Source organism: Lactuca serriola, chromosome 5 (assembly GCF_051521515.1).
Source record: "Lactuca serriola cultivar US96UC23 chromosome 5, Lser_US96UC23_V15, whole genome shotgun sequence".
In the NCBI taxonomy this organism is placed as follows: Eukaryota; Viridiplantae; Streptophyta; class Magnoliopsida; order Asterales; family Asteraceae; genus Lactuca; species Lactuca serriola.
The window spans coordinates 300,855,462-300,879,422 of record NC_136412.1 but is presented as its reverse complement, the minus strand read 5'-3'; the positions used below and the strand labels follow the sequence as shown (position 1 = coordinate 300,879,422).

Here is a 23,961-nt window from a genome sequence, read left to right as displayed (position 1 = left end):
GTTTGACAAGGGTGGGTTCAAGATGGTGCTTAAGAGAGGCAAAATTGTGATCACTAAAGGTAGAAGACATGTTGGGAGGGAGAACAATAATTCGGGAATGTATCGCTTGTGTCTTAGTGATGAGGGTAATGTGAGTGGTCCTAGTGTTGAGTGTGGTGTTTCTAGTGTTGCTAGTGTGTCGAGTGTTGGTAATGATGTAATTGATGGATTGGTTGCTAATGTGAATGAAGTGAACTTTTCTGGTTATATTGTTTGTTCAATTTCTTTATGGCATAAACGTTTAGCTCACACTAATGTTAAAAACATTGAAAAAATGCAAACTAAAGGTATGTTAAAATATGACACAAAAGATTTTGAAAAATGTGTAAAATCATAGTTCACTAAGAAACCATTTCTATCCGTTAAGAGAAACACATCTTTACTTGAGTTGATTCATTCTGATATATGTTAGTTAAATGGAATCCTTACTCGAGGAGGAAAAAGGTATTTCATCACATTTTGTGATGACTTCAGTAGATATCTACATGTTTATTTGCTGAGATCAAAAGATGAAGCTTTTGATGCATTTAAACGATATAAGGCTGAGGTCGAAAATCAACTTGAAAGACACATCAAAATTCTTCGCTCGGACAGAGGCGGGGAATATTTCAACCAAGAGTTTGACACATTCTGCGAAGAGAATGGAATCAAACATGAGAGAACATCACCATACACCCCTCAACAGAATGGTTTGGCTGAAAGAAAGAACCGAACTCTTTGTGAGATGGTCAACTGTATGTTGAATCAATCGGGTCAACCAAACAATCTGTGGGGGGAAGCACTATTAACTGCTTGTTATGTTCATAACAGGATCACTAGTCGTGTGATTCCTACAAGCCCTTATGAGTTGTGGAAAGGTAGAAAGCCTAACCTAGACTATTTGAAAGTGTGGGGGTGTGTTGCTTATTATCGGACTCCCGATCCTAAGCGAACCAAATTGGGAGCACGAGCTAATAAGAGTATATTTATTGGATATGCTCAAAATAGCAAGGCTTACCGATTACTAGATATTGATTCTGGTGTTGTTGTGGAATCCAGAGATGTGGAATTCTTTGAGGACAAGTTTTCTAAGGATGAAGAAAACTCTAGTCATACAACACCTACAAGTACCTCTCGAGAACTAGTCCCACCTCCTCCCATTATGGAGGAACCAAGGAGAAGTACTAGGGCTAGAACTGAGAAAACCTTTGGAGATGATTTCTATTCTTATTTGGTCGAAGGAACACAAAAGAAAGTGACAAGAGAGGTCATCTTTTCAATTAATTTGGATGATGATCCTAAGACCTTTACTGAAGCCATGACGTCTCGGGATGCTCCTCTGTGGAAGGAAGCAATCAATGACGAAATGGATTCAATTATGGGTAATAGAACTTGGGAGTTAGTTGATCTACCCAAGGGGAGAAGACCCATAGGATCCAAATGGATATTCAAGAAGAAATATCATCCTGATGGATCCATATCTGCTTATAAAGCAAGGTTGGTTGCAAAGGGCTATAGGTAGCGAGAAGGGATCGATTATTTTGATACCTATGCCCCAGTTGCTAGAATTAGTTCAATTAGAACTCTCATTGCAATATCAGCTTTGAAGGGATTGTACATTCATTAAATGGATGTGAAGACAGCCTTTCTGAATGGTTATCTCAAAGAGGAGATTTACCTGGAGCAGCCTGAAGGTTTCGTAATACCTGGACAAGAAAACAAAGTATGTAGACTTGTTAAGTCTTTGTACGGGTTGAAACAAGCTCCTAAACAGTGGCATGAGAGATTTGACACCACTGTGACTGCCTTTGGTTTTCAGCACAATAGTGCTGACAGATGTATTTACTCTAAACATACATCTGATTACATAGTAGTTATATGTCTTTATGTTGATGATATGTTGATCATTGGCACTCACCTAGAAGGTATTCTTGAGACGAAGAAATACCTATCCTCGAACTTTAAGATGAAAGATCTTGGAGAAGTAGATACTATTCTTGGTATCAAGGTGAAGAGGACAACTGGTCAGATTTCTCTGAGTCAATCTCATTACATAGAGAAAATTCTGACAAAGTTTCAACATTTGAACATTAAGGAATTTAACACTCCTTTTGATTCAAGTGTGAAACTTAAAGTGAATTCTGGTCGAGCTGTGGCCCAACTGGAATATGCTAGTGCAGTTGGGAGCATGATGTATGCTACTCACTGCACGCGACCTGACATCGCATTCGCTGTAAGCAAGTTGAGTCAGTATACAGTTAATCCAGGGACGGAGCACTGGAAAGCAGTGGGTAGAGTACTAGGATACCTGAAAAGGACAAGTACTTTTGAATTGACATATTCGTCATCTAATGGAATACTTGAAGGTTATTCTGATGCCAGCTGGATTGATCACACCAGTGATTCAAAATCCACAAGTAGTTGGATTTATACTCTAGCTGGTGGTGCTATTTCTTGGGCGAGCAAGAAACAGACATGCATAGCTCATTCAACGATGGAAGCTGAGCTAATTGCCTTAGCAGCAACAGGCAAAGAGGCAGAGTGGATTCGAGATCTACTTATGGATATACGTTTGTGGGATATTCCGATGCCTTCAATACCCATGTACTGTGACAGTGAGGCCACACTGTCTAAAGTATATAATGCGGTATATAATGGGAAGTCAAGACATGTAGTTTTGCGACACAATTTTGTGAGGCAACTAATTGAAAGTGGTACCATCAAGGTTGTCTATGTCAAGACAAGTAGGAACTTGGCAGATTCGTTTACCAAACCTCTGACGAGAGATTTGGTTACATCTACCACGAGAGTCATGGGTCTAAAACCACAATAGAATCGTTTAGTGATGGAAACCCAACTTGACATTAATGCTCCTAATTTTCATGTTTAAAGGGTAACAACGAAATTACTAACGATAGAAGGTACTATCATTCATGATAGATCCATGTGAGGTAGGATAGTGCGTCGTTGCCGAGAATGAGGTTGAGTTACGACTCTTAACATAGTTTTGGAGACATCTAAGCAACGAAGATGTTGTAAAACTATGCCTATATGATCTAGAGGTGGTGCCGCCTCAAGTGAAGATTAGTGGTTTATCTTCTAAAGGGTCATGAAAAGGATTTATAGCGCATGGCCATAATAGCGCTCAGGGAGAACACAAATATGACTTGTGATGTGTGGGGGTAAACCGGAGAGGTCATTGAGGTTCATGGTTTAAACCTATAAGGATACCATTGAATCGGTCTTTTCTTGTTTGTTCTCATTAAACTAGGGTTTAATCTTCGTGACACCCGAGTGACATCATCTGTCTGAGTGAAAGGAAACTTACCAACTTGGTGGGGGATTGTTGGAATTTTATATATAAAGGAATTGCAAGTTGGCAATTTCCTTTGTATCCCACATTGGTGGAGAGAAGAAACTTTTGAGGGTTTATAAGCCTATTCCCTTGGTAAGCCTTCAAAGGCTTTAGTGGATCAAAGGATTGGGCCAAGCCCACGCGCGCGCCTAGCCTAGCCTAGCACTAGCCGACGCCGCGAGTGTGCGATTTAGGTGCACTTTGCACTTCGCACGACCCATCGGTCGCTGGGAGCTGAGGAGCTTTTATTTTTGACGAGTTCGGGTCAAGTCGGTTTGACCGATCATGGTCAAATGGTTGACTGCCGTTGACTTCGTGGAGGCCAAGTCGGTCGCTGGGAGTTGAGGAGCTTTTATTTTTGACGAGTTCGGGTCAAGTCGGTTTGACCGATCCTGGTCAAATGATTGACTGCCGTTGACTTCGTGGAGGCCAAGTCAGGGTATTCTAGAAGGATCAGGAAACGGCTTGCTTGGAGAGCAAGCTGTCGCCCTAGGGTTTCTGGGACCGGCCTATGGGGGCCCGTTTGATGCCTTCTAGGGTTACAATACCTATAAATACAGCTCCCTAGGAGCCACATAAACACTCACGAAAATCTGAAAGCTCTCTCCCTCTCTCTGCGGGTTTTTTCTTCTAGTTTCTGAGTAGTCGCTTTGTGTTTGTCGATTTCCAGTGCTGTTGGAATATCGATCTAGCTGCATTAAATCCTGGGGTTTTACTCTGTTGCTTACAGCCAATACAAGCGAAGTAAAAACCTTTAAGGGCAGGAATCTGATCCGTGCAGTTGCTTCAAGATCAAGTCAGCAATCAACATGTCGGTTTTATTTTTCTGTCTTGTGTTTAATTCGTCCAATAACAGGACAATCTTCTTCTACCTTTCTTATAATCAGATCTAATCGAGAAGGATAGATCTGGTTTCTGGACGAAACTTGGTAAATTTAATAATAATAATTGAATTATTATTCGCAACTAATCGACATATAATTCACAATATTATTTGTCGGTTTCCTTGTGTGTCTTTTAGTTTGACATACAACATCGCATTGCGCGGGTACGCTACTAGTATGTGTATATATATATATATATATATATATATATATATATATATATATATATATATATATAATTCCTAAAAACTGGTAATCGAATTCAATTTAACCCTTTTACTCGGCCAACAAGTCATCCAACTTTCAAAAATTATATTTTTGACCTAGATTTCAAATTTTATAACAAATTTGGTCCAAAATTTACACTTTTGGCCTAGATTTTAAATTTTATTAAAAATTTAGTAAAAAATTTACTCTTTTGGCCTAGATTTCCAAATTATATTTTTGGCCCAGATTTCAAATTTTATAACAGATTTGGTCCAAAATTTACACTTTTTGTCTAGATTTTAAATTTTTATTAAAAATTTAGTAAAAAATTTACTTTTTTGGCCTAGATTTTTGAATTTTGTTATGAATTCATTGTAACTTTAGTTTTTTTACAGCTTTTTTTCTCAAAAAAAATAAAATATGTTTTTTATTAGAAAAAAATATTTTCATATAAAAAATCTTATATTTTCTATATGAAAACTTAAAAAAAAACTTTTTTGTATACCAAATATCTATTTTTTAAAATAGGTATTTTTTAAGTACATAAATATATACAAATTCGTTTTTATAAAAAAATATATACAAACACATATTTGTAACATCCATAAAAATCATGCTAAATTTATACTTTTTAAAACATTTCAAAACCAATGATTATTACAAAACTTGTTTTCAAAATAGTATAATGTCAGAGTATCCCAGAAATCGAAATCATAAAATATGAGGACCTGTACGATCACGTCTTCGCCTTCCCGCGATCATCCGAAGTACCTGAAACCAAAACTGAAACTGTAAGCCCGAAGCTTGATGAGTTCCCCCAAAATACTCAAATACCAAACAATATACATACAATCACAAACATCATACTATGGGTCCAATTAACTATCGGGTTGGAATACCCCAGGCCCTCAACCATCGGGTTGGAATGCCAACATACTATAGGTCCAATAAACCATCGGGTTGGAATACCCCAGACCCTCAACCATCGGGTTGGAATACCCCAGGCCCTCAACCATCGAGTTGGAATGCCAACATACTATGCGTCCAATCAACCTCGGGATGGAATACTCACGCTACCAATAAAACATGTGCACCTATATCAAATAATCAGCTAATAGTCTACAGAGACAACATATTAAGGTCCAATCATCCACAGGATGGAATACCGTTAACTACCAATCAAACATGTGCACATATAACAGATAATCACATAACAGTCTACAGATAGTCAAACCGATCTACATATCTCTAATCATAGTAACATCCTATCTACCAGGATACTTATCTAACCGATCTCACTAATAACAAAGCAGGATAACAATCAAAAGGTCCGACCTTGGTGCCTTCGACCCTTTAGTATAGTGAGGAAAACTCACCTCACAATGTCGAACTATAGTGATAAGATCAAACTCCCGAATCACAGCCATGAACTCCATCACCTATATCTACCACATGACCAAGTCCACTTCCATAAATTTCCAATTTACTAAAATACCCCCATAAGTCAAACCGGTAAACCCTTGGTCGAAGCCAAAGTCAATGGTCAAGGTCAACAGTCTATGTTAACCCAACTCGTCGAGTGCAACCTACAGACTCGTCGAGTCCCTTCATAATTCAGAGAGTCGCTAGAATCAGAGTCAACTCGCCGAGTTGGCTATCCAACTCGTCGAGTCCATGCAACGTCCAGAAAGTCAGGAAAAACCCTATCTACTCATCAAGTCTCCTTACTAACTCGTCGAGTTCATGCCGAAACCAAAAAACAGGGAAACCCGTTTCGACTCGTTAAGTTAGGTTATCCAACTCGTCGAGTTCATGCAGTCTACTTCTTATCCAGATGATTTCAAGCTACCCAACAACTCCAAATTGTAGATCTAGCCTCCTAGGGCACAACTACCACGTAAAGTTGCACACTTTACGTGCATGCAAGGTTTTAAAGGCCAAAACCAAACCAAAGAAGAAGTTCTAGGTAAGGAGAAGTCCATAACTTGCTAAAGACTAGAACTTTATGACTATAAGGGGGTTAGAGGAATCCAGATATGAAGTTACAACTTCAGATCATGCCCAAAACCAGAAATGACTCCTCAACAGCCTAGAAATGGCCCTAAACCCTTGTATGAAGAGATCTAGCTAGAGAGAAGTCAAGGTAACGACTTGTTACCTTCAAGATGATGCTAAGATGAAGTAGAAATCAAATCCACAAGCTTCTCCCTGCTCCAAGCTCCTTAGACTTCAAGCTCTCTTCACAAATGCACCAAAGACACTCTTTTAACCTCACAAACACAAGGGAGCAGTAAAGAACGGCTAGGGTTTCCTTCTTTGAGTAATGGGGTGATAAGGGAGGCACAAGGATATGGTTTAAGTACTTTAAACAGGGTGAAAACCCTAAAAATTAAGATTTCCTCATTCAGCTCTTACTCGTCGAGTTGGGGTCCTCCAACTCGTCGAGTAGACCTCATAAATCACGTGGGTAGGCTACTCTTTACACGACGAGTTGGGCCTCCAACTCGTCGAGTAGGCTTCCTTATTTGCAATAAAACCCCTAAAATCACCCTCTTGGAAATTAGAATGTTACAATATTTTACAAAAAAAATCTATACAAACACCTATTTCATAGTAAACAAGTTTATATATATATATATATATATATATATATATATATATATATATATATATATATAAACACTTATTTGGTTGCAAGATGTTTTACACAATGTATTTATAATAAAATAAATGTTTCTATATTTTTTCTTTTTTTGTAAAATACATGTTTGTATATATATTTTCTATAAAAATGGATTTGTATATACATTTATGTACTTATAAATACCTGTTTTCATAAATAGATATTTGATATACAGAAAAAAATAATTTTTTTTAATATAGAAAATATAAGAAAAGTTGAATACTTGAATGTTCGGTCTTTGTAGAGCGTCCGTACAATTATGCATATCTATGTATATTTATTAATTAGAAATAAAGAATAATAAAGGTACCCAAGAAAATATTATTTTTTATATAACCAAAGAACAAAGTGGAGGAAACTTTTGCAGTAAAAACAAAATTAAAACGTGTAAACGATTATAATACAAAAACTCAAGTGTCCAGGTTCATCCTCCCAACTCCGCTTTATATTCCTACTATTATGATTCCATTGACACAGCCTGGACTGGAACTGAATCAAAAATCAACCTTTGTCTCCCCTTGCAATCGGCAATAAAGGAGGGAGGGACAACAGGAAAACAATGGCTGCCATGGCTTCCTTTATCATCAAGACACCAATCCAGTCTAACAACCCTTTCCCCAAAACCCACCGAATCAATTTCCCTATTGTCTCCCCTGTCTCCTACTCCTCCTACAAAAAGAAACCGATTCCAAAGTCGATTCGTATCTCTTGCGGGTTGATTGAACCAGATGGAGGCAAGCTCGTTGAGCTTGTCGTTCCTGAATCCCAGAGAGATGTTAAGAAGCGGGAAGCCATGTCTTTGCCCAAAATCAAGCTCTCCAGGATCGATCTGGAATGGGTCCATGTGCTCAGCGAAGGCTGGGCTAGTCCGCTAACCGGGTTCATGAGAGAATCCGAGTTCCTCCAAACTCTTCATTTTAACTCGCTCCGATTAGGAGACGGGTCAATCGTCAATATGTCCTTGCCAATCGTCCTGGACATTGACGATTCTCAAAAGAATCGGATTTCCGGTTCCACATCTGTTGCCCTCATTGATTCTTCTGATAACCCGATTGCTATTTTGAACAAGTAAGATGCTTTTCTACATTCATTATTGATTTATTTCATTTTGTTATTAATCCAGGGACCTTTCCAACTTTATAACTACCACCGAACATCTTTATGATGATAATCTGCGTAAAAATAGACGAAAAAAGTTAGTACTTTATCTCCTTCGAACTTGTAAACACTAATTTTATAGTTATCAGCTACTAAAAAGGTTTAGTCTTTATCTGTTGGGCATTATTCCAGAATCATTAATCATGAATCCGAGGTATATTGATGATTCACAAGGAGCCTTCTGGTATCTTCTTTACCAGAAAAGGAGATAAATATCAAAAAGTGATATATCTCTCACCTTGAAAAGACTGAAAACCTACAAGTATCAACTTTCTGATGATTTATGTATTAATCATATAGTATTGAGATCTACAAGCACAACAAAGAAGAAAGAATAGCAAGAACATGGGGAACCACTGCCCCTGGTCTCCCATATGTTGAAGAAGCCATAACAGGTGCAGGAGATTGGCTGATTGGTGGTGATCTTGAAGTCATACAACCAATCAAATACAACGATGGTCTTGACAAATACAGACTTTCCCCTTCAGAACTTCGGGCGGAATTCACCAAACGGAATGCTGATGCCGTCTTTGCTTTCCAGCTCAGGAATCCAGTTCACAATGGTCATGCTCTTTTGATGACTGACACAAGGCGAAGGCTTCTTGAAATGGGTTATAAGAATCCTGTTCTTTTGCTTCATCCACTTGGGGGATTCACTAAGGCAGATGATGTTCCCCTTAGCTGGCGTATGAAGCAACATGAGAAGGTTAGCAAAATTTTATTATAGTTTTTGGTTACTACAATTATGATTGTGTAACTTTTTTTTTTAATGATATGAAATATGAATGTGATTAGGTGCTTGAAGATGGTGTTCTTGATCCAGAAAACACAGTTGTGTCGATATTTCCATCTCCAATGCACTATGCGGGGCCCACTGAGGTCCAATGGCATGCCAAGGCTCGGATCAATGCAGGTGCTGACTTTTACATAGTGGGCCGTGATCCAGCTGGCATGAGTCATCCAGTTGAGAAAAGGGATTTATATGATGCTGATCATGGAAAGAAAGTACTTAGCATGGCACCTGGACTTGAACGCCTAAACATTCTTCCTTTCAAGGTACTTACTTGCATTCCATAGCATCATCAATTCCTCGTGTTCCCAGGAAGGAATGGAATGGTTCATTCCATTCATATGCAAGAAGAATGGAATGGAACGTAATGACTCATTCCATTCCATCCAACCAAAGAAACCCTTTTGGTTTGATTATGAATTTATGAATTATATATTAATTACAGGTGGCAGCCTATGACAAGACAAAGCAGAAAATGGAATTCTTTGATCCCTCCAGACCACAAGATTTCCTCTTCATCTCGGGTACCAAGGTATGTATTAAGTATAAAAAAATAAAATCTTTGTGTGAGAAGGGCATTCATGTCTTTTGCAGAAATGAGAGTTAATGGACATTTTTGGCCTTTACAGATGAGAGCACTTGCAAAGAACAAAGAAAACCCTCCAGATGGATTTATGTGCCCTGGTGGTTGGGAAGTGTTGGTTGAATACTATGATAGTTTGGCTGCAAATGACTCTGGTAGGGTCCCTGAACCCATTCCGGCTTGAGCCATTGACCATGTGACACACACACAGACACAGACACACAGAAGGGTGAAAAGTCCATGAACCAGATTAGAATGCATTGTGTTTGTTTCAGGTTCAAGCCTATGTTTGTTCATAATTGTGTGGATTTGTTTTGTTTTAGAAATAAGTTGAGGCACTGCTGTAGTGATATAACTTTGCCTCCATGTAAAAATTCATGTGCTGTTCTGGTGCACATTGTAACATATTTATTTATGCTTTTCACACATGAAATATACTACTGGTTGCGTTTGGGATTCATTTTTCTTATTCCATTAAACCTTTTCCATCTTGGTTCATCTTTAAAAAAGTTTCAATCCATTCATATTCTAATTTCCACATAATGGTTCAAACACTTTACCTTAGCTTCTTTCCATTGGTAAAACTGATTTCTCCTAATTAGCAAATGTTCTGAGATATAGATGTTTTTGTTTTTGATATCCATTATTGAATGAATGCAGTTCTGCTTTTTAGCTTTGTTGATAGGTATTGATTCATCTCCTTTAAAGGCAATGACTTTATATTACTTTCTGGTGTTCAGCTTTAACTTAGCGATTCCTCCACTTCAGATTGTGACATTTTTGTTTTTTGATATTTTGTTTGAACTAGTTAGAATTACTTTGCGATGATAGAATTCAGTTTGAATTTGGTGATGCAACTTTAGATTTGAGAAATTGTAGACATTTACTACAATAGTGGGATGTTTCCATCTTATTAGAATGCTTTTTGTGATTTCTCCATTTATTGAGTTTATCAATGGTTAATTGCTTATAGGTTATACCAATGGGTTGAACCATAAAAAATTCCCTAGGTGTCATGGATGTGGGGAGTTCTTTTTACACCGACGTAGTTAGTTTATGTTATGAGACCACTGAATATGGGGTTGGATGATGATTCTCCATATGCCCCTTAAAGTGAGATTCCCCATGTGGGGTTGTATCTACTTACCAACTCTTTATGGGAGGATGTCGGAAACGGTGGAAAGAAGAGGTGAAGGGGTATTGCTACTTAGGGGATGAAAGTGTGTCAAAACCCGGACCGTTGGACCTCGATCCGGAAAACCCGGAATCCGGAATTGATGGATTATAAGACCCGATAACCGGACCGGTATACGAGAACTGGTTCCAGTTCGGTTCCGGGTATCAGACTGGGTAAAGTGGGTATGGAACCGGAATTTGAACATTGGAACCAGAAACCTTTAAATTTGGCAAATTTTTTGTTCAAAGTGTTCATTTAGTGATGGTTTCCATAATGATTCCTTATAGTTGTATTTCATGTGTTTTACTGCATGATACTATAAGTTCCATAAGTAGTAGCCACTAATTTAAAATGTAAGGACCATTTTTGTGTTTTTTGGCTTTTTGTCATGCCATCTTTTTAAATTTTCCACTAATTCATTGGCACCATATATTCGTTGAGATCAGATCAAGTAATAGATGGGTATGCTTAAATTTCCCACTAATTCCAACTTTTATAATGTAATCTGTTAAGCTTATAAAGAAAAAAAAATGTAAAAATGACATTATGAAGAAAATAAGTAAAACATCCAAAATTAGTTTCCTAACTTCATAGCATTTAAATATGTTAAACCATCAATAGATGGGTATGTTTATATTCCAATTTTGAGGTACAAATCAACTAAGTGAATGGCACCATGGGATAACTTCAATTAACAAACTAGGGAAAACAGGAGATAAACAAAAAAAATACTTGGAGCCTAAGTATTATTGATTGAAAACGTTTTCTAGGCTACATAAAAATACCACACGAAGGGTCCATTTATACTAAACACAAAACAATCATAGTAAAACACATAAAAAGTGGAATAAAAACTATTAAATAAGAAAACTTCCAAAAATATCCCTGCTCTTATTTGCAATTTCTACAGATTCATTCACATATTTTTAAGTCCCTTTGATGATTTACATGCTTTTAGCTTAACCTCTACTGCAAAACAAAATCCTAAACATCCAAAACTAAAATATGGCAGTTTTTCCGAAAATACCCCTAGGACATAATCGGTATTGTTTGTGTAATCCAACCTTTCCGGGATTCTATGATTGATCATCGGTTTTGTAATAGGAATGGAATCAGTCAATCAGAGACAAGAATGAAATCCAACACCGTTCTAATTTATGTATTAGTCAAAGAATGTGATAAATCAAGATGTAATCTGTGTATAAACATTGACATTCATGAATTACCACATCTAATTTGCAATTATCATAAAGCCATGAAGTAGTATGATTAATGGAAGAAATCAATCATAAAAGCAAGAAATATCTTCATGAGAAAGCATGAACATAAAGCTTTATTTACATGTTTGCGTGCCATTGATGAAACTTCAAAAGTTCAAATCTTTTTCAAGCTCAAGAACCATGTCACATATCTAAATAGAACATTCATATTTGAATTCTACAATTAAGCATTTCCATAAAAAGGACTACACATGAAATTTTGAAGAAAATTGTTGTGGTGATTAAATCGGGTCTGGTGCATTTATTTCGGTTTTGTTTTTTTTTCTAATCCGGTTCTCAGACCCGTTGGACCCATACCTGGAATACTCAGAAGCCCGACAAGGTCAATTTTTAGAACCGAGAACCGGACCGTTTAAGAATTTTCCAGTTATACCGGTTCCGGTCCGGTTTTGCGGTTCTATAGGTCATCCCTGTTGCTACTGATTCCTATAATGCAATTGAAGGACAAAAACGTGTGAAGCTTGGTTAAAGTGCAAGGAAACAAGCATTTCCCAAGATTTTATAAGCAATTTGTTGGGAACTCAATGGTGACGAATCTAAGATTAAAACTCACGGGTGTCCACTTTAAATAGTTGTCAATGATACTTCATGTTAAAAAAAAATCAAACTTAGTTCAAAAAGTACTAATTGATATTTTACGATGTTCACGATGAATTTTTATATTTTGAAAACATTCTATAAATGAATCTATAACAATAAAAACTTATTAATAAGTTGATCAATAATTTTATTACACAAAACATTGTTTATCAACTTTTTTATATATTTTGAATGTGTTTGTTGCTCACCCTTTCCATGTGTTTTTTCATGATTACTAGACAAAACATTTGTTTTTTTTTTTTGAACATTATGACCCAAATAAAAACATAAAAATATACTAAATTAATAAACAATATACAACTAATATTTCTTAGATTTTTTTTTAAATTATACATATAAATATATAATGATGATCTTAATATCTAATCAAACCATATAGCTATTATAAAGAGATGAAGAAAAAGGTTAGAAATTAATAACTTAAAATGTTTATTAAACCAAGGTACAAGATATTGCTGACAAAATATTGTGCTATAGACTATAGTCGATGCATGCTATTACTAGGTTGTAGGTTTTGACTATTCAATTCAAACTCATATTTATTTTGCTTCTACTACAACACACTAAACTAGAATTAACCTAAGAGAAGAAAGAAAGTGATGCAGTTTCTTTGCACCTCAAACTGGAAGAAAGGCTAACAGAGAGTTCCGAGGAGAGAAAAGAAAAACTTTATTCAACAATCAAAAAAAGCCTACCTCATGAAAACAAACGTCCAAAGCTAAAAATAATTCTAATCCTAAAAACTAAGTAACAACCGAACAAATGGATAACTCCAGTCTTATCAAAACCCAAACAAAAATAAATAAATTATTAAACTAAAGATAAAAGCAAATTAAACCAAATGGCATGGGATCTAATTTGGCTTTCACGAAACCCGGGTCAGTTTGGGCTACCGACATCATTCTCCCCCTCTTCAAAAGGACTCGCCCCCGAGCCAAACGGATCAACTTCATCTGGAACAAACGGGGATAAATATGCAACATTAAAAGTGGCTGAAACATTGTAGTGATTTGGTAACTCGCTTTTATAGGCATTATCATTTATACGTTCAAGGACTTGAAAATGGCCATCCGCACATGGTTGAAGCTTGCCTCCACGCCCCTTGGGAAACTGATCCTTGCTCATATGAATCCACACCAGATCGCCCTCTTTAAAAACCACCCATCTGCGGTGAACATTAGCCCGCCTCTGATAATATGTTCTCACACCTGTTGATGAATTGCTTTAATTTGATCTGATCTTTCTTCACCTTTAGCATTGAAATGGTCGGTTGTCGATAGTAGTGCAAGGTCTAATGGTGTGAACGGATTACGCCCATAAACTATAAAAATGGACTCTTGCCGATAGACCGATGGTACCATCGATTATAGACAAACTCAACTTATGGAAGTATGACATCCCACTGGCGAGGATTATTCCTAACAAGGTTGCGCAGAAGGTTTCAAAGGCTACGGTTTATGACTTTAGTTTGAGCGTCACTTTACGGGTGATGTGCACTGCTAAAATGAAGATGTGAACCCAGCCGTTTCCACAAAGTTCGCCAAAAATGTCCTATGAATTTAACATCGTGATAAGATGTTAAGGATTTGGGTACACCATGTAGCTTAACAATTTCTGCAAAGTAAAGACGAGCGATTTGACTAGCATCATACATCTTGGCACATGGAACGAAGTGTGCCATTTTGGAGAACCTATCAACCACGACCATGATCGAGTCTTTTTGTCTCTGTAAACGTAGAAGGCCAACAACAAAATCAAGGCTGACGTCTTCCCAAAGACCCCCAGGAACAGGAAGAAGAGTGTATAGACCTGCATTTGACTGGTTGGTTTTAGCAACATGACAATTTCGACACCTAGCCACAACATGAGTGACATCGACTCCCATTTTGGGCCAATAAAATTGTTCCTGTACAAGTTTAAGTGTTTTGTCTCTTCCAAAATGTCTGGCTAACCCTCCCTGATGACTTTCTAACACAATTTCATCCCTTAGTGAACACTTTGAGACACATAGTTGTTGTGTTTTGAACAGGAAACCCTCGTGGACAGAATTTTTTTTGTGAGTTCTCGAGGCTATCATGTGGCAGTGTCTCCAGACCTTTGTGAAGTCCGGGTCATCAGGATACAACCCACGAAAAACATCAAACCCTTCCACTCGAACCTCTAACGACGTGAGTAGCATGTGATGTCGGCTTAGGGCATCAACCACCGTGTTACTTGAACCCGCTTTGTGTCATATGACAAAAAAAAATATTGAAGGTATTCAACCCATTTTGCGTGCCCCGGGTTGTGTTTGTGTTGATTGTTAATAAAACGAAGGGCTTGGTGGTCCGAGTATAGAATAAACTCACCTGGTAGTAAATAATGACGCCAATATTCGAGGCTTCGAACTATCGCCTAGAACTCTTTATCATATGTGTTGTACCCCTGCCTTGCATCACTGAATTTTTCACTAAAAAACACAATTGGTCGGTTATTTTCGCTAAGGACGCCTCCAATTCCGAGTCTGGAAGCATCACACTCTACTTGAAAAGCGATATGGAAATTCGGAAGTGCTAAGACAGGAGCTTGTGTCGCCTTTTCTTTTAATTCTTCAAACGCCCTGTCAGCTGCATTAGTCCAACTAAACTTGTGTCCTTTAAGAGAATTAGTAATATGAGCGACGATGGAGCTGGAATTGCGAATAAAACGCCAATAAAAGGAAGCTAACCCGTGAAAGCTTCATACTTCATGAATTGACGTGGGAGTGGGCCACGTTGTAATTGCCTTCACTTTAGACTCATCCATACGTATACCCATTCCCAACACAAGGTAACCCAAAAAAAGAACTTCACGCGATAAGAAATGACATATAGTCTGGTTTGCATATAATTTCTAATTTAGCATAATAGAGAAAACCTATCGAAGGTGGCAAATGTGTTGGTCTATATCTTGACTGAATACTAGAATGTCGTTGAAGTAAACAACAACACAACGACCAACTAGGTCTTTAAATACCTGTTTCATTAGCCGCATGAATGTACTCGGTGCATTTGATATGCCGAACGACATAACCATCCACTCATAGAGTCCATCACGCGTTTTAAAAGTGGTTTTCCATTCATCCCCGGGACGCATTCTAATTTGGTGATACCCGATTCAGAGGTCAATTTTTGAGAACACAGATGAGCCATGTAACTGATCAAGAAGGTCTTCAAAGTGAGGTATAGGAAAACGATACTTGATGGTTATCTTGTTGACGACTCGGTTGTCAATGCACATTTGATAGGCGCCTCCTGGTTTTTGGAACTAATAATGTCGGGACGACACAAGGGCTCATGCTTTCTCGAATGAGTCCTTTCTCAAGAAGTTCTGTCACTTTTCTGTGTAGCTCCTCGAATTCTTCCGGGTTCATTCGATAGGACGGTTTGTTCAATATGACGGACTCGGGTATGAAGTCAATGTAGTGCTGAACATCTCTCATAAGGGGTAAACCGGCTGGGATTTCGTCAGGAAATATCGCTTTGAATTCTTCGAGGAGAGGTTGTATTTCGCGTGGCGCCTTCTTTTCTTCACTATTCTGTTAAGCCACTATCAGGAATACATGAAAGGTGGTGTATGGTTTCTGTTAAAGTCAATGAAGGCTGATTTTGTGAGGATGAGAGCTTATGTCCCCGTCTCACGAGTGTCAAGGGGCGCTAGGGTAATATTGATTCCATCCTTGCGAAATGAATAAGTATTTTTAAACCCATCGTGTTTCGTGTGTCGGTCATATTGCCAAGGTTCTGTACCTGCGTTGGTGTTATTTGACTCGGGTGCGAGTCGGTCTTTTGTATCTTTGGCTTTTAGTCAACACATCAGTATTAGTCGTGAGGCGTTGAGTCGACTTCTGAGAGTTTCCATAGCTGACAAGAGGGCGGTGTATGCCACAGAGGTGATCTGAGGGTGTGTACTCGAGATTTTCGGTGTTGAATTCCCGATTGATTTAGTTCCTATTGCGACAGGGGATGTTTGTGTCATCGTGGGCATGGACTGGTTGAGCAGATTCGGAGCGGTTATCGATTGCGAGCGACAACTGGTGACCATACGAGACCCTAGTGGGGGAGTTCTTTCGGTGTACGGCGAAGGTACACGTTCTGGGTTAGCATTTTTTTCAGCCGCTAGAGCGAGACAGTGTATACAGCAGGGTTGTAGGGGCTTTGTAGCGTATGTGATGGATACAAGGGTTGACTCAGAGAGACCGAGGTCAGTTGATGAGGTTCCGATAGTGCGTGAGTTCCCGGACATATTGCCAGAGGAGTTGCCGGGTGTGCCTCCCGTGAGGCAGGTGGAGTTCAGTATCGATTTGGTTCCGGGGGCCGCGCCTATCGCCAAGGTGCCATATTGCCTTGCGCCTCCAGAGATGCAGGAGTTTTCCTCGCAACTTCAGGAGTTGCTGGGGAAGGGGTTTATTTGGCCGAGCAGCTCGCCGTGGGGAGCGCCTATCCTTTTTGTCAAGAAAAAGGATGGTTCACACCGGATGTGCATTGATTACCGGAAGTTGAACAAGCTGACGGTCAAGAACCGTTACCCGTTGCCGAGGATCGATGATTTGTTCGATCAGTTGCAGGGAGCATCTTGGTTCTCCAAGATCGATTTGAGGTCTGGGTATCATCAGGTGAGGGTGCGAGATGAGGACATCCAGAAGACAACGTTCAAGACTCGTTATAGGCATTACGAGTTTGTGGTGATGCCTTTCGGGCTCACCAATGCACCGGCGGTGTTCATGGATCTCATGAACAGAGTGTGCAGGCCGATGTTGGATCGCTTGGTGATCGTGTTCATCGATGATATTTTGGTGTATTCGAGATCCAGAGAGCAGCATGAGAAGCATTTGAGGGAGATCCTCGGAGTTCTGAGATCGGAGAGGCTTTATGCCAAATTCTCCAAGTGTGATTTCTGGTTGCGAGAGGTCCAGTTCCTAGGGCACCTTGTTAACCAGAAAGGGATATAGGTCGATCCGGCCAAGATTGAGGCAGTGATGAGTTGGGAGGTGCCGAGGTCACCCACCGAGATTAGGAGTTTCTTAGGGCTGGCAGGCTATTACCGGAGATTTATCAGGGATTTTTCCAAGATCGCCGTGCCACTCACCAGGTTGACCTGGAAGGGTGTTGCTTTTTCATGGGGCCCAGAGCAGCAGGCCTCCTTCGACACACTTCGCCAGAGACTGTGCGAAGCCCCAGTTTTAGCCCTTCCGGAGGGGGTGGAGGACTTTGTGGTGTATTATGACGCGTCGATCTCGGGGTTGGGAGCGGTGCTGATGCAGAGAGGGCATATGATAACATACGCATCGAGGCAGCTGAAGCCTTATGAGACGAGATATCCCACCCACGATCTAGAGTTGGGGGCAGTGGTGTTCGCCCTCAAGATCTGGCGTCATTATCTGTACGGGGTTCGGTGTACCATATACACGGACCACAAGAGCTTGAAGTACTTGATGGATCAGCCCAACCTGAATATGCGACAGAGGAGGTGGTTGGATGTGGTAAAGGATTATGACTGTGAGATCCTGTACCACCCGGTCAAGGCTAATGTTGTAGCCGATGCACTGAGTCGAAGGGCGGAGAGCGCCCCGATGCGAGATCGTGGGGCCCTGGCTGAGCCCGTGAGACCAGAAAACCAAAAGAGAGAACGAGTTGTCGGGTTGGTATTAGAGTTCGTTGCCGATAGCCGAGGGCTTATGACATTCCAGGGTCGTATCTGGGTACCGTTTGTGGGCGGGATGCGTACCATTTTGATGGAATAGGCTCATCGATCGAAGTTCTCGATCCATCCTGGGGCCACTAAGATGTATTTGGACCTAAAGAGAGAGTATTGGTGGCCCTGTATGAAGAGGGATGTCGTGTAGTTTGTTGAGAGGTGCTTAACCTGTCGTAAGGTTAAGGCCGAGCACCAGAGACCGCATGGTAAGTTGCAGCCGTTGGAGGTTCCCGAGTGGAAGTGGGAACAGATTGCCATGAATTTTATCACCAAATTGTCGAGGACTACTAGGGGAGTCGATGCAATTTGGGTGATTGTGGACAGGTTGACGAAGAGCGCCCACTTCCTTGCTATCAGTGAGAGCTCATCCGCTGAGAAGTTGGCAGAGTTGTACATGAGGGAGGTGGTATCGCGGCATGGAGTTCCGATCTCGATCGTCTCAGATCAAGATGTGCGTTTCACTTCCAGATTCTGGAAGAAATTTCATGAGGAATTGGGTACGAGGCTGCATTTTAGTACCGCATACCACCCACAGACTGACGGGCAGAGCGAGCGGACGATTCAGACGCTCGAGGACATTCTTCGGGCATGTGTATTGGACTTCGGAGGGAGTTGGGACACGTACCTACCTCTGGCAGAATTTTCCTATAACAACAGCCATCATTCGAGCATCGGTATGCCGCCTTTTGAGCTGTTGTATGGGAGGAGGTGTTAGACTCCCATCTGCTGGGGAGAGGTAGGGCAACGTGTGATGGGAAGTACGGAGATAGTACTTCAGACGTCAGAGTAGATTCAGCAGGTCAGACAGAGGTTGTTGACCGCTCAGAGTCGCCAGAAGAGTTATGCGGATAGGCGTCGGTCCGAGCTTGAGTTCCAAGTCGGAGATTTTGTACTCCTGAAGGTATCTCCTTGGAAAGGAGTGATCCGGTTCAGGAAGAGGGGCAAGCTAGGGCCCCGATATATTGGTCCGTTTAGAGTGATCGCGAGGGTGGGCAAGGTAGCATATCGTCTGGAGCTACCTGAGGAGTTAGGGCAGATTCATGACACTTTCCACGTGTCGCAGTTTCGGAAATGTATAGCCGATGAGTCGGCAGTGGTGTTATTAGAGGATATTCAGGTGGATGCGAGCCTGAATTATGCTGAGAGACCGGTGGCGATCAGGAATCAGAAGATCAAGGTTTTGAGGAATAAGGAAGTACCTCTGGTTTTGGTTCAGTGGCAACATCGGAAGGGGTCCGAGATGACTTGGGAGTCAGAGTCGGAGATGCGTGAGCAGCATCCGAAGTTGTTTCCAGAATGAGACTTCGAGGGCGAAGTCTGATTCAAGTGGGGGAGAATTGTAACATCCGGATTTCCAGGTATATTATTTTTATTTAATTATTTTGGAGTTTGCGGAGGCAATCGGTGAGTTGGAGCCAAGACTCGCCGAGTAGGGTCGCGGATGTTCATCCGGGTTCACGTCCGGACTCAGCGAAGCCTCCCATTGCGGCTACCAGTCCCTTCAGAGAACCCTAAGTGAGCCAAATCGCTGTGAGGAAGAAGAAGTCACTTTTGATCCTTGTACCTTTGGTTTAGCAAGAAAAAGGTGACCAAGAGCAAGAGGAGGTGTGATTCTAGCAGTTCTAGAGTTCAGAGACTTTATTTTGAGGTAATAGTTTGAACCTCCTTCAGTTTTGGTGTTGATCATTAGAGTTAGGGTTTTCTAACCCCTTTGGAGAGTGATTATGTGGAGAAAATGGTCCCTCTTCGAGTTTGTGCCTTGGATCTGGACTCAAAGAGGTCCAGAGACCTTAACCCTTGGAGCTTTATGGATTAGTTTGGGGTTATTGGACTTAGGTTGCCATTTTTGGGACTAAATCTCCTTTTGATGCCTTGTTGTTGTTATACAAGCATCAAGTTTCGGACTTTACGTGACATTCATGCTTGGGAAGGCCAGATCTATGGTTTAGGGAAACAGATCTGACCTCAGGAGGACAGTAGAGTTTGTACATGGCATGAACTCGCCGAGTTGTTCTTGGGACTCGACGAGTAGGGTTAGGGTTTCACGTAAATTGCTCAGTGAGTAGACTTGCCGAGTTGGGGAATGACTCAGTGAGTCAGAAGGGGTTTAGAGGACCGGAGTTCAAGGCGGTACTCGTCGAGTTATTCTTGAGACTCGGCGAGTTGAGTCGGGGTGGCCCTGCGATTCATGCCTGGTATGACTCGTCGAGCATAGGGAGGGACTCGGCGTGCCAAGCGGGACAAGTGTTAGAGAATATGTGTGAACTCGCCGAGTCACCAGGGTGCACTCGGCGAGTAGGGTCAAAGTGTGACCGTTGACTTTTATTGACTTAAGGGGTTTGGTCAACAATGGAGTATTTGTGTCAAGAGGGGGTAAAATAGTCTTTTACCCTTCTAAGAGTGCCAATGGCAGGTTGAGTCTAGTTTCGAGAGTTATATTTATAAGAGTATTTACTTTATGTGAATAGGCGGAGACTAGGCAATATTTCTACCGAGTCAGAGATTTACCGAGACGCCTGAGGTGAGTCTTCTCACTATACTTTACCTAGTGTGGTAACAGAGTTATGTGACAGTGTATTTTAGAGTTATGTGCTAGTGTATTTGCATGTTATTTATGTGTTGTGATTTATTGTATGTGATATGCATGATTCAGAGTTTACAGAGTAAGACCAGTGGGTCCAATTGAGTTAGGACCTTCGGGTCCATAGAGTTAGGGCCAGAGGGCCCACAGAGAGTTGGGGCTGGAGGGTCCCACTGAGACACATTGACCAGAGGGTCAACAGAGTTATAGCCTCGAGTGGCTAATATATGTTAGAGTGGTATTTTGGGGAACTCACTAAGCTTATGCTTACAGTGTTACGTGTTATGTGTTTCAGGTACCAGTGATGACCGCGGAAAGGCACTGGCTTGATTCGTACACACACATGGGATTTTATGTATTTCGATCTTGGGAGATGTTTTGTGAAACAAATACATGATACTATGACATTTTATGAATGAATGAGTTGTAAAAATGTGTTTGGAAAATGCGAAAAAATTGTTTTAAATTTTTACGGTGTTACACCCAAATACCTCCGGGATCAACTCCCTACTAGCCATGGTCACCTAGGTGGTGATCATCTCACAAATCTCATCATTAGTCAAAAGTGGCCTCTCCGGTTCGCCAACTCCTGATCTAGAACCTCTAGTGATCGTCATACTGAAAAACAAACCGAATACATTAGAAAGCCACAAATCACACTATTACATCATTAAGAGATCACTTATTCTTTGGGGTTCGTGACTTCCTTGATACATGTACGGGTCCTGTGCTTCTAGTAGTATCGGCCCATACTACCTTCCACACCTACCTGTATTTGTCTCAGAGGATCGTCACGGACCACCTGACCATAAAGCCTAATAAATAGGATACACATATATCCTATACTCACTCTTTTGAGAGTGGCTAATCATTCCTCGAGCTGGCCTTCTACAAACCATACTCTCTCATGAAACTTCCACTAACCTTGCAGACTCTCGTGTATGCTAATCATACATAACACTGGATTCGATAGACATTCAAATAATTGATTCTACCCTAAGCCCACAACCAGACAAGGAATAGAAAATAAGGCTAAATCAAACATTCCCAGACTATAAAATCTTAGTTATGTACAACTTATGATACACACACTGAGCAATCATAATAATAATGTTCGTTCCATATATCATATCAACAAATTTTCCTAGGCTATCAGGCATCATAAATCATACAATTCTGTCATGTAATTCCTGAAGATCCCTAGCCTACAAACTAGCATGCAGTTTTATCATATCATCAATACACAGAACAAGTGTGGGTATTTTAGGGATTAATTTCCTTGGCTTTAGTTGATTGTACACATCACATCCTCTTTGTCGATCCTTTTAGAGTTAACTTTGAAAAATATTTTGCAGATCCTTAGTTTGAGTATGGAATTGCATAAGTGTTCATCCAATTCTCTCAAACCATGGGTCTGATACCAACTTGTAACGTCCTAAAAATCATGATAAATTTTCATTTTTCCAAAACCATTTTATAATCCACAAGTCATACAAAACATATTTCCAAAACATAGTTATCAAATCAGAATATCCTAAAACATCTCTCAACATAATTCCAAGGATGATATATACGATCACGCCTTCACTTTGCCTCGATCACCTGACATACCTGATTCCATGAAGCCAAATTGTAAGCCAAAGCTTAGTGAATTCCCCCAAAATACCCCACACAATAAAACATATACAAACATTCATTCTGGGTCCATAATCATCTGCCTGGATTACCCCCGACTAGGGGTGTGCAAAAAAAACGCAAAACCGAAAAACCGAGCCGAACCGGCCGATCCGAAACCGAAAAAAACCGAAACCGAAAAGAACCGAAACATAAAAAAACCGAAACCGAAAAAACCGGATATCAACGGGTCGGTTTTGGTTTGAATACTTAGGTATCCGCGGATAACCGAACCGAACCGCTTGAGATATATATATATATATATATATATATATATATATATATATATATATATATATATATATATAATTCATTTTCATTGAACTTTTAGCCATATCCCAAACAAAAATCATGATCGACTATTCTAATTTTACACTTCTACATTATGTTTTCTTCTATTTTTATTTTTATATTTATTATACCAATTATAATGTATGTTATTTGACCTTCATTATGTTTTTATAATTCTTTGGACTTAGTAATTTTTGAAAGAAATCGTTGGAATGAAGTTTGTAATTTTAATTGTATTTGAATTCTTATATTTAGCGGGTACCCGTGAACCGAACCGTGGTTACCCGCCTTTATACGGTTCGGTTCGGTTTCGGTTAGTGCACATGAAGTACCTGCCCTGTGATGACGGTTCACAATTTTATTACTATCCGAATCGAACCGCCCAGTTAACACCCCTACCCCCGACCCACAATCATCAGACTGAATTTCCCTACACACTGGGTCCACAGTCATCGGACCGGATTACCTTCGGGTCCACAGTCATCAGACTGGATTACCCCTCAGCCCACAGTCATCGGACTGGATTACTCCAAGTTTGTTGGCTTACAACACAGAGCAGTAAAGCCTCAACCCAACCACACTATGTCGACATATGCAATAGATAAACAATAATCAACAAGTACAAGTAATCATACAGTTCTACGAATCTAACAGATCACTACAACATAGCAAGATCTTATATACTATGATACATAACATAACCTAGTGGGTCGACATTGGTGCCTTCGACTCATGAGTACAGTGAAGAAAACACACGTCAAAGTCTAGAAGATAGCTGAACCAATCATTGCTCCAAATACCGGCTTTACATGTCACCTATACAACAAACAAGGAACAAGCCTCAATCTACGACTCAAATTGCTTCATTAGACCCAAAGTCAAACTTGGTCAAAGTCAACTACAATGGTCAAAAAGTCAAAAGTCAACATCCAGCCAGATTACACCATGTATAGAGCCTAAGCTAG

General features: G+C 40.1%; 1 protein-coding gene across 1 annotated transcript; it reads left to right on the top strand.

Annotated features, from left to right (window-relative positions):
- The first annotated feature begins 7,605 nt into the window (after positions 1–7,605).
- On the top strand, positions 7,606–10,138 carry LOC145054763 (ATP-sulfurylase 3, chloroplastic-like). The gene is made up of 5 exons (XM_079003017.1): positions 7,606–8,215; positions 8,606–9,011; positions 9,101–9,361; positions 9,541–9,627; positions 9,725–10,138. Exons 1-5 carry the CDS (start codon positions 7,707–7,709, stop codon positions 9,860–9,862), a joined length of 1,401 nt encoding a protein of 466 aa, XP_078859143.1. The 5' UTR covers positions 7,606–7,706; the 3' UTR covers positions 9,863–10,138.
- Positions 10,139–23,961: the final 13,823 nt, after the last annotated feature.